The following is a 12892-nucleotide window of genomic DNA, read 5'->3' as shown; positions in this document are numbered from 1 at the left end:
TTCTTTACCGCAAGGTGATATAACCCGTCCAATTCCGCATTTTACAGAAGCTAACTCTCAGATATTTTTATTCAGTTTTTCATATTAGCTGAATGCGAGCTGTTGCCGGCGGTACACGAGACAAACATCATATACATACATGTTACACTGTAGTCTAATTTGGCTGGAAGAGCAAATGATTTCAAAGATGTCAAACAATATAGACTCCAAAGACAGATCGCGTTTGTTATCTGCTTTTAAGTATTTGCCTGAACAGTTAGAATAAAACCATAACTTATGTAAACTGACATATAAAACCTGATTTTACCAGTTAGGGCCCTTGTGTGACCATTTGCCAACGATAAAACTGCCTTAGTTTTACTCCCTGTGCCCCTCAGACATCATTATGACGGTCATAGTGCTCATGGTATAGGCTGTCTTTATCCGAAGTAAGATTTTTTAATACACTAAGTTACAAGCAGCTAACAAATAGTTGTTAGAGTACAAGAACATTTATGTATTTATTTATTTGATTGGTGTTTTACGCCGTACTCAAGAATATTTCACTTATACGACGCCGGCCAGCATTACGGTGGGAGGAAACCGGGCAGAGCCTGGGGAAATCCACTACCTTCCGCAGGTTGAGTACAAGAATAGAGTGATAGATTACTCTAGTAATTATCAGATCCCTACAGACACACTTTATGAAGGTGTTTAATAAATGTACACATGATTCTCTATCGCATTTCTTCCTCCCATGATCCAGACATCTGTAACATAAGCGAATAATCCATGAGCGCAGTGTCAAACAAATAAATATAATTAGCGATTCGCTATTGCCAAACTGTTATTTTTAAGAGGAAATAGCTGCAATGAACCGTAACCACAGAAGTAATTTTCAGGAAAAAATGAACGCGCTTACGCAGAGTCTGTTTGTGCAAATTATTTTAATGAAACAGAAGTGTTTATTTGCAGTGTAAATATTTTCCAATGCCATATCACGTGAGGCCAGGGATCGTGGAACAACAAAGCTCAGTATCGTTTTTGTTTCCATGATGAAGTGTTTACAACACCTTGTGTCCTTGTCACATACATGGGTTATATTATTGTTGTGTCTTTCTGAAACTGATAAAGTACATGTACTTGATGAATTGGAGTTACCCCCCCCCCCTACATACAATACTGTTAAATAAAGATTCAGTTTGAATGTGTTTCGGACTGATTTGTTGATTTCATTTAAAGAACGATATGTCAACAGAAGCCAGTCTTGAACCTGCAACCTCACTAGTCAAGGGATAACGGAATCCTGGAATTACTGAGATGGGAAAAGTTAAACACAATGGAACTTCCTTTAAACAAAAACTAACATTTTTATTTAAAGCCAAAGAAACCACGAAAGTGAAGCATATACCAGATGATAGACCATTAAATACTGACCACGAGAAAACTTCAATTTATTAATTTAGAATGTTTTCAACTGAGTAAAATGGTTTTAAAACATCACATTCTCTCATGGTCTGTACCCGTAGCATTAACGTCACATCCATATTTTTAATGGCATAGCTCGATTCAAAGTCCATTCGCTACATGTGCGAAAATATGACTGAATCATGTAAAGAGAAGCAGTCAACAGTCTTCAATGATTTAGAAAAGACTCAAGGTATGTTCAAGGCGACTGAATGAAATCGGTATTCAAACCATGTACCATGCTAGTTTAAATTTTTTCAAGTTTTCAATTATAAATATGTATCTCAGTCACATGGCACGCGTCTATGCCTGAAATATGTCTCGGGCGTTTATACATATTAACGTCTCATCCTGGTGGACCCAGTTTTGTATAAAATTCCGGGCGGGAAATTAATTAAGGCTACGTGAAATATTTCTGTATCATTAAGACTATGGAAAACGTTCCCTCTCATAGTTATTTATATGAAGCTGAGTTGTATTACTTTGGCACCTAATCACAAATATGCCGAGGTCAGTTTTCAGGGATATTGGATTGGCGTTAGAACAAAAACTTTCTGTTTTGATCCAACCGTAAACGTGTGTGAACAAGGAAATCGATTAAGCCGAATGTTATTTACGTTTTATGGTGATAAAAGAGTTTGTAATAAAGTATAAGGCGCAGAATGCAGACTACGTCTGTCGACAATAGTTTGTTTCTTAATGGATATACTGTATATTGAAGGGACGCCAGCTCCACGCAAACCAGTAAACAGAATTAAGCAAATGTATGTGCGAATACACATGTATATACAAACTGATAAAATCTTATTTACAGTTGACAATGAAGATACATACGCATATTTATGCCCGGATTAAATCATCGTATTTGTCTTCAGCTGATGTAGACAGGAATCGTGTCATATTCTCAACATCTATCTCGTGTGAGGGTGTATTTTATTCCGATTAGATCTATGTACGATGTATAACATCGTTTGTTTAATTTGTAAATCCGGAATCATATTGAATTTGTGCAGATTTCTATCAGAACGACACACTAACGATCTGTCATTCCCGGGATGGGGTGACTTAGATGGGGTGGGCAGAGCATCTGAAAGCAGATCTAGCCACTGTGTCTCATGGCCCCCACGACAACAGAGACAACCTTTGATTAGCAAGTGTTCTTTCCGTTCCCAAAGCGCATGGAAATAAGACGTAGTCAATTAATTGCTCCTCACTACATTCGCTGAATAAAGACGAGGTTAACGCACCTTTCTAGGTTAATTTTCCTCAGGTTAAATGTTGTCCACAAATAATTGCTAAGAACCGATATAAATCCGTCCTAATTTCTTACTTTGTATAATTTCTTGGTCTTGCGACTATTAACGCGAAAGGTCCATGATTTTCTTTAGGGCTGGTATAAGAATGTCTGTTTTGATGCCTAGGTGATGGTTTCACCAAAATACATGGATGTCAAGTCACGCATATGGTGGCTCTGGATAGTATCACAGCGAGAAATGCTGTGTTGTCATGACAGTATAATACATTGTTATGATAACACAGCATTTTGAGAGATTCTAGAAGTGAGTCTGATATATTGCAATTAACATAACTACAGTTTTGATACCTAGTTCTACGATTTACTGACGATCTGTCATTCCCGATTTTTATTGAAGGAAAGGACATATCTGTTAATTATCTATCTGTTAAATGAAGTGACGTGTCATGACACGATCGTGTTGGGCGCACTCAGACCACCTTAGTGTCAAGAAGCATATTGGACGCAGTACGTAACACGTATCTCTCTTGTTGATACATGATTACGTGTAAGGAAAATGTTGGCACATAAGAAAAATGTATTTCCGTGGTGCCGTTCGAAGTGCTTCCCTCAGAATTCATATAGATGGCGACTTCCATGAATAGTCTTATTTAGTTTTATCACGTCATCGAGTATTTGTCCTATAACTTGGATTACAACTGATCACAATATTATTGTGTTGTAAGACAAACAAACCTTCGTCGAAAGAAATATGTCTCGAGTGAAAAGCAATTTTCATATCCCGGCAATTTACGTATCGTTTTTCTTTCTTTAAACAACTCAACGATCGAGAACATTTTCCAGAAACAAGGACTTCCATGGGCTGACTATCATGGGCTGACTGCCATGGGCTGATTGCCATGGGCTGACTGTCATGGGCTGATTGTTATGGGCTGACTGCCATGGGCTGACTGTCATGAACAGCGATAATAAATTCATGAAGGTGAAATTTCAAGGTATCATTTTTTTATCTCAATATTCCACATCGGGTACAGACACTTCTGCATTCGAGATATACGGTGTACGTAATATGTACCAAAAACTGCTTTTACCATTCAGTGGAGAAGACGAGAAATAACGTAAAAGGCATTTTCCTTACTTTTCCAGGCGTTCCCTTCAGCGCTTATGTTTATCGAGACTCCTAGTACATTCTTAATGAGCTGTTTGAGAATATTCTAAACTAATGAATCATTACCTGACAAACGACTAGTGATTGCCTTGGGTTGTGTCTAGGTCCCAAGGAACAGATTCACGTAAAACATTGTCTTGGGCGATACGTCCAAGTTTGCTAATGGCACGTGGATGATTGGAAATGTTTTAAGCCATAACAGGGGATTTTTAAGCCATTACTAATTTTACGAAAGAGCTGTTTGATCCTGTAAAACTTCAACATGAAAGCCTCAAAAGGAAAAAATGCCATGTTTTCAATTTGCCGTTCACTTGAGATGAACGATATTCAATCCCGTGAGATTTTTGTGTTATTTCTGTATGGGTTTTTGCTTATATGAAAAAACATCATTGTGACGGTACATTGAACAATGGGTTGAAGAAAAAGGTGGTCAGAACAGTTTAAGCAGAAAAATTATACAAAAATCATGATCAGGTTAGGGCAAGCTTAATAACAAGTTATCCGGCCTATTATTACATTACGGAATCTAGTGCCTCTATGGCAACACTGTGAAGGGATTTTCTGCTGAATTTAAACTTTTCGCAGCGCATTTGCCACTGACAGACTTTCGTATTTCATAAAAATCCAAACGTCAGTTAGCGCGGTACTTGCACTGCGAGGAGTTTGGTTTGATTCACAACTGCCAACATTCCTCCGAGGGTTTCAGAACACCTACCAGTAGCGAGGGGTTTGTGTTTGGTGCAATCACATATCGTATGGGGAATGTTGTGTGCTTTAATTAAACCATAAAATACATCTTACATTTCTTCTTCATTCTGATATGAATTAACAAAAAATAAAACAACCATTTCCATTTTGTTTCACAGTCAAAACAGGTTAAGGGGCTCACAAGAATTGATGACAGTTAAAGGAGAAGAAAATTTAAGAAATGGCACCATAGGCTGAAAAGAGCCCATTTTTTTTCTATCTGGTGGTGCCTGCTGAATAATTTAGCGATTTTTCCTCGCCATACAAGTAAAGCCTGAAAACGGCAAAGCGGGCATAAATCGCTCAGTCCATAGCATCCTCCATGTTTAACACCCTGTAATTTATGCTTGGGGTGTGTTGCCTCTCAGTCAATGAGAGTCGTTAAAACTGCCGGCTTGTTCGTGTAAACTCGGAACTTACGTCCAAAATTCCGGTTTACCGATCGTCAAGCGGAAAGAAGAGTTCTACCGGAAATGTACGAACTGCACTTCGGCGGTTTCCGTCGGAAATTCTCCTACTAAGACAGAAGACTTCAGGACTAGTTCTATGGTGTCGCCACAGAGGCTTTTGGCGCTGCAATTTATCAACTTGAGCTACATATCAAAACTTTTTTATGGCATGTACATACGAGGAAATGCATTCTCTTTTCAATGGTATTTGTTTGATATTTAAGTTCTCTTCTCCTTTAACAACGTTTAAAACATCACTAGGAAATGGATGGATGATTCCTCATACTAGAATATTTTTCAGGGCCTTGCTGGCTCACTGATCTAAAGTGTTCCTCTCACAGCAGACAACACACACAATTTTCAGACTTCTACGTTAGAATCCATCTCTCGCTGATGACGCTGCTGTGTTACGACTGTTACGTGTCAGGGGCAGTACTTGTTTTCAGTACAGTGTATAAAACACCAACCAATCAGTTAAATAAATGGTTTAACATCAGGGGTATCCAGACTATGGTTACACACATTTAATGTGAGTTTAATCTATTGTTTACACAACTTCCTTTGTACAAGATGTGCTCTATTGATTAGAATCCGAAAAAGTCTAAATCCTACCCGAATTACCGTTCATGCATGCAAAAAATAACTGTTCAAATCAGGGCATAGTTGTGATTAAACATCAATGATTACCGTTGAATTACGACAATGAATCAAAGACTCCACAATACGTTAGCTCTTAATGTGTGGAGTTTCTTGGTTGGTAAATCCCATGAGGCCATTTCTATTATGAAGGCGTCGCTACTATCCACATTTACCGTGGCACCCCTGTATATGCCGCTAATGAGGCTCTGTGTACAAATGGAAATGGCGCATAGTAAAGCTTTGTACAAAGATGATTTGAAACGGCCGTCATTATGAATGCATCAGAGAACATTAACGAACTGAGCCCATATGGGAGCCCAACTTTGGAATGGAAATTTCGCCGGGCCATTATGAGTATTTACCTAAACAGAGCCATTGCGTCCATGTTGTCATAGTCCTGTTAACTTTCCATTGAAGCCCAGCGTTCTTGCCGAGAAGCCCCAGGAACCTCAATCAGCCCATTCTAACATTATATTTTTGTGTGGTAATTGTGTGGTAATTGTGTGGTAATTATATCAGGAGGAATAAGTATTCTCAGACTATGTATTTGAGAGAAGGGTGAAAAAATGCTGTTAGTATTTCCAAAGGAAAATCATCCGCAAAGAAACTGATATTTTTGAAAGATTCGAAATGAAAAATGGAGATACGAACCAGAAAATCTGCCCGACGAAAGTATATTACTACTGGTACAATTCTCACTCCATAATGGCCTAAACATCACACGACTTGGATCATTGTGCCACGTTTACTAAGACTTGTCGTTTGTCTGCTTCACCCTTAGTCTTGTGATGCGGCAACACAGGTAGGTCTGCGAAACCTGACATCAGCACGGCAGCCAAGTTATGATATCAACATTGCATATACTTTAATCTGGGTTTTCTCTGAGAGAGAACTATTCGTCAAGCTAGATCATAATGAACTATTCAGAAAGTACTTGCTCTGCTAACATTGTCAACATGATGTTGAGGTTTTGCATACAGTGTACACAGGCATTTGTCTTCTTGAGTACGATCCTGGATAAGTTTATGAAAATATAAACAGGTTTTTGAAATATAAACAGGTAACTTGAAGGAGAAACACATAATTACAGCCATTTGTTCTTTTATTTTAAGCTTTATGCCGTACACTATACTATGACTATAATATGGCACTTACATGATGACGGTCAGCATTAAGATGGGAGGAAAGCGGCTGTCCTGGAAATTAACGACTATCCACAGGTCGCTGCAGCCTCTCCTGCATACGACTGGACAGGAAGCCAGAATCAGATGGAATTGAATTCGCGGCTACTTTAATGGATAAGACAAAGGGCTACTCATGCGACCTACATTTCACCGTGTGAAAATTAATAGGAATCAGTTATTTTTTCTCCAAGCAAAGAGTTCCCTTCAACATGAACATCCTGCCTTATGGTGACATCAACAATGGAGAAACATTGGGAGAAAAAATGTATTCTTTGGAAGAGATTACCTTTCCTTAGGTTATTCTTGTTAAAAGCAGTTTGTGACGTGCTGACCTTATTTTAGCTGTCAATACAGACAAGTTTCCCGGGTGATAATCTCTTGTAATTTTAAGCCCTGGAAGATGTTCCTTTTCCAAGCTGACCCCGCATTTGGGGAGCTTCCGTTAATGCAGTTAAATTTGCACTCACCTAATAGAAATGCATCCTTTATTTTAACATGGAAATGAATTATCGGGTAAAGTGTTAGCAGGAAAAGGCTTGGCAATTTATGGTGAAGATGGGCTACATTACAGCTGAACATGAATCCGTGTTGGTAAAAATAAGTCGTGTCAGCTGCAGAAAATTGATAGCAGTTGGACAAAGGAGCACAGTGCTTCAATATTAATCCTTTCACAAGCTTTTCCATCTGTTGTCGCTTACTATGCATTGTTTGCTTACTTGGATGGTACTAACCAAAGACCAGGGTCACAAGGTACCAGGTTAATGAACCGATTGAGTCAAGGTCTGGAAAAAAGTCACGTTTTCTACAACTGACAGCAGTACCTAATATAATACCTTGGTCTCCAGACAAGCTGGAACTGTCCACAATATGTTTCGTGCAACCAGATTCGTGCAGGTGTATGCCATTGTTTGCAGGTGACGTCCGCACAAAAAGCCAGATATTGATTTTGTGACTTTGCTGCTGACAGAAGCCTCTTGAATCTGTCATTCAAAGATGTTGGACGGGTTTGTACTGAAACAGAGAATATCCATCGTTGTCAAAGTCTTTCAAATGCAGTCATATTCTTATATATTATTTAATATTAAATGAACTGTCTTGGTCCATTTTTTTCGGGTAGTGTTTAACATGTATTGACAAAATACTACATTTACAAGCGACATCAACTGTGGATCACAGTAAATACAGCTAGCTATGTGTGAAAATGTCGATATTCCGATGTAACAACCATGTGTTTGCCATGATGGGGAATGAATTAAAGTTTATTACACCAGCGGTAGCTACATCACCAGCGGTAGCTACATCATCAGCGAAAGCTACATCACCAGCGGTAGCTACATCATCAGCGGTAGCTACATCATCAGCGGTAGCTACATCACCAGCGGTAGCTACATCACCAGCGGTAGCCACATCACCAGCAAAAGCTACATCACCAGCGGTAGCTACATCATCAGCGTTAGCCACATCACCAGCGAAAGCTACATCACAAGCGGTAGCCACATCACCAGCGAAAGCTACATCACCAGCGGTAGCTACATCATCAGCGGTAGCTACATCACCAGCGGTAGCTACATCACCAGCGGTAGCCACATCACCAGCGGTAGCCACATCACCAGCGAAAGCTACATCACCAACGGTAGCTACATCATCGGCGGTAGCTACATCACCAGCGAAAGCTATATCACCAGCGGTAGCTACATCATCAGCGGTAGCTACATCATCAGCGGTAGCTACATCACCAGCGAAAGCAACATTACCAGCAGAAGCGGTAGCTACATCACCAGAGGTTGCTACATCAACAGCGGTAGCTACATTACCAGCGGTAGCTACATCACCATCTGTTGCTACATCACCAGCGGAAACTACATCACCACCTGTAGCTACATCATCAGCGGAAGCTACACCACCAGCGCTAGCTACATCACCAGCGAAAGCTACATCACCAACGGTAGCTATATCATCAGCGGTAGCTACATCACCAGCGAAAGCTATATCACCAGTTGTAGCTACATCACCAGACGTAGCTACATCACCAGCGTTAGCTACATCACCAGCGAAAGCAACATCATCAGCAGAAGCGGTAGCTACATCACCAGAGGTGGCTACATCAACAGCGGTAGCTACATTAACAGCGGTAGCTACATTACCAGTGGTAGCTACATCACCATCTGTTGTTACATCACCAGCGGAAACTACATCACCATCTGTAGCTACATCACCAGCGGTAGCTACATCACCAGCGAAAGCAACATCACCAGCAGAAGCGGTAGCTACATCACCAGAGGTGGCTACATCAACAGAGGTAGCTACATTACCAGCGGTAGCTACATCACCATCTGTTGCAACATCACCAGCGGAAACTACATCACCATCTGTAGCTACATCACCAGCGGAAGCTACACCACCAGCGATAGCTACATCACCAGCGATAGCTACATCATCAGCAGAAGTTACATCACCAGCTGTAGCTACATCACCAGACGTAGCTCCATCACCAGCGGTAGCTATATCATCATCGGTAGCTACATCACCAGCGGTAGCTATATCATCAGCGGTAGCTACATCACCAGCCGTAGATACATCACCAGCGGCAGTTACATCACCAGCGGAAGCTACACCACCATCTGTAGCTACATCACCAGCGGTAGCTACATCACCAGCGAAAGCAACATCACCAGCAGAAGCGGTAGCTACATCACCAGAGGTGGCTACATCAACAGAGGTAGCTACATTACCAGCGGTAGCTACATCACCATCTGTTGCAACATCACCAGCGGAAACTACATCACCATCTGTAGCTACATCACCAGCGGAAGCTACACCACCAGCGATAGCTACATCACCAGCGATAGCTACATCATCAGCAGAAGTTACATCACCAGCTGTAGCTCCATCACCAGCGGTAGCTATATCATCATCGGTAGCTACATCACCAGCGGTAGCTATATCATCAGCGGTAGCTACATCACCAGCCGTAGATACATCACCAGCGGCAGTTACATCACCAGCGGAAGCTACACCACCAGCGGAAGCTACATCACCAGCGGAAGCTACACCACCAGCGGAAGCTACATCACCAGCGAAAGCTACACCACCAGTGGTAGACACTTCGCCAACGGTAGCTACATCACCAGCGGAATCTTGTGCTATAGCATTCCTAACGTTAGTTTCTGAGGTGCTACCACAATTGTGTTTTTATAGAGAAACGACAGATGCGGTTTATAGAACTAGGAAAGAAAATTATAGGTGTGCGAAGCTGTTTATAGTTTGATCGCGACTCGCCTTTTGCCGTTCAGTATCAAGTAGGATTCATGCTTGAATATTGGTGGAAATTTGCTGAGTACAACAGTTATCAATCATTCAAACAACATTCACAACATTAGACTACGACGATGTGCATGCCTTTTATTACATACGCCTGGCGAAGTGCATGCCTTTTATTACATACGGCTGGCGAAGTGCATGGCTTTTATTACATATGGCTGGCGATGTGCATGGCTTTTATTACATAAGGCTGGCGATGTGCATGGTTATTATTACATATGGCTGGCGATGTGCATGGTTTTTATTTAGTATGGTCGCAGGCTTCCATTCCTCACTTCATATTGCTGGCCGTTGTCGTGTACGTGAAATATTCTTTAGTACGGCGTAAAACCCCAAGCAAATAAAAGAAAACCATGTAGAATCCAACCAAGAGTTTGCTCCTTCCATGTTTGTCTGTGTTTGTAGGGTTTTTGTTCACTATGACTGAATGTTCATGACAGTGGGAAGTTTCTCCTAAACATGTAAAAGTTGTCAGCAATGATAAATGGCAACTTCATCGCCGGTGAAGGGTGTCATTTTGAGCATCCCTGGAGGCGGCCCGCACTGCCATAACCATCTCTTGTTGTTACAGTCAGTCTGTGGCATAAGCCTAGATTTCTGAGTTTTGTTGATGCGACAGAGAGATGATAAATCATGATGAATCACACAAATATAGGATAGTCATATTGAAATCTAGCCGTCAAAACAGACATTCTTATACCAGCCGTCAACCAAAATAGACGTTCTAGGTCATAGTCATAGCCAAATGACATAAAGCACATCTTTGGTAATTACTCTCGTCAGTTCGCTGTGTGCTATTTTGTCTCAAACATGTTTGGCTACATGCCCTGTGGCGATTGTAACTTTAAGCCTTGAACATTTGTATTGTCTTGCAGACATTGCAAGCCTTGGGTAAAGCTGGGTCCAAAGGTTATCCCTGGGACAAAACTAGGCCCAAAGCTTAGCCCTGGGAAAAAGCTAGGCCCAAAGCTTAGCCCTGGGAAAAAGCTAGGTCCAAAGCTTAGCCCTGGGAAAAAGCTAGGTCCAAAGGTTATGCCTGCGACAAAACTAGGTCCAAAGGTTATCCTTAGGACAAAGCTAGGTCCAAAGGTTAGCCCTGGGACAATCTTGTTAAAACGAAAACAAGGCAGTTTATTGCCTTTCAATAAAGACAACAAACTTCCTTGTAGCTGTGGATTATTTGGTAACATGCTCACGTAACACCATTGTCATTTTTCATATTCTTGGAAGTTGTAAATAAATATTGTTTAGAGCCAACGACTTTCTACTGACTACTATTATCTTACACTTCTTAGAATTTATGGCACGTCGAAGTCATTCATGAATGGACATGAATGACTATCTCGCTCTGAGGGTTTGGCATATGAATCAACCTGCCGACTAACAATGTGGAAATCCGCTACCTGACTTATCGACGTATTATAAACACGACACACTGGCACTGAGTAAATTACACGCTGGTTATCTTCACTACACATGTACAGTGTGTGTTCTTCCAGTTTTGAGTGCAACGTTTATAAGGGGAGATATCTTATAGGCATCCTTCACCGCTATAGAATTTATTTATTTGATTGGTGTTTTACACCGTAGTCAAGATCATTTCATTTATAAGACACCGGTCTCAGCATTATGGTGGAAAGAAAAAGAGCAGAGCCCCGGGGAAACCCACGACAACTAGTATGTTGCTGACAGACCCAATATAACAGGATGATTGATGTGTATCTACACCTATATCTATATAATATAATTTCACACAAGTCTCCCCACTTCAATGTGTGTATCCAAAACACCATTATGCGATCCTTCACCATTAGAGATTATGTGAGCCTTGTATATCAGGGGATTGGTGTTTACATGTTGATAATCACTGCACCTCGTGATGAGCGCTTGTCAAACTCTAGTAGAACAGGAGATGGAATGCAGAATGTGATAGCTGTGCTGAGACCCTTAAGCTTTTTTTTTAGAACAGCATTAATTATGTTACCTACTTTTTTGGCAGAGGTAAAAATAACGGCGGTTATCAAACGCCACTCATATGATAATTCTGTGGAGCTGTCCTGATTATATAACTCTGCAATGTCATCAACAACAGTTAGAATACAACCCTGACTGGCAGAAAACGTTTGATAACAAGAAAACCCTCACACTCTTCCACAAATTAGAACTGAAGACGTTGTATTGAGCCTGGTTTGCGAGGGTTGCTAACATAGCTTTCTAATTCTACACAATCACATTCATTTATGTGTAATTATATTCAAACATATTAAGTATTATATTAGTTTTTATCAAACAGATTGGTCTTCGTTGGAGAAAACTGAATTCTTTCGTGATATAATTGCTACATGTTGGATATATAAGATAAAATAAGACCACATTATAACAACTACAACTTCAATGCCGAGGTAATAAGGTTGGGCACAGACTATTGCAATGTTACCTGCATTCTCTCCTGAATATAAACCGTTGTATGCGAGGTGCCTCAGGGACTATTTTCTCCCTACCTAAACTATTCCGAATGACCTTTAGACCAGGATAATAATCCCTCAGAAATTGTAGTTCCCCGTGGAGAATTCGCCACTATCTCTCATTACATAAGCGGTTTAAATTATTTTCTTCAGGGTATGAATGCGAAACATTAAAATGCCTGCCTTAATGCGCGGAGAAGAATCTTCCAAAAGAACTG

The 12892-nt window shown here is 40.6% G+C and overlaps 1 protein-coding gene across 1 annotated transcript; it reads left to right on the top strand.

Annotated features, from left to right (window-relative positions):
• Positions 1–1578: 1578 nt before the first annotated feature.
• LOC135472395 (uncharacterized) lies at positions 1579–11153 on the top strand. The gene is made up of 3 exons (XM_064751876.1): positions 1579–1639; positions 8147–10047; positions 11085–11153. The coding sequence occupies exons 1-3, from the start codon at positions 1579–1581 to the stop codon at positions 11151–11153; spliced, it is 2031 nt and encodes a 676-aa protein (XP_064607946.1).
• The last annotated feature ends 1739 nt before the right edge of the window (positions 11154–12892 follow it).

Source organism: Liolophura sinensis, chromosome 8, assembly GCF_032854445.1.
Source record: "Liolophura sinensis isolate JHLJ2023 chromosome 8, CUHK_Ljap_v2, whole genome shotgun sequence".
Taxonomy (NCBI): domain Eukaryota; kingdom Metazoa; phylum Mollusca; class Polyplacophora; order Chitonida; family Chitonidae; genus Liolophura; species Liolophura sinensis.
This window is presented reverse-complemented; position numbering and strand designations above follow the sequence as displayed.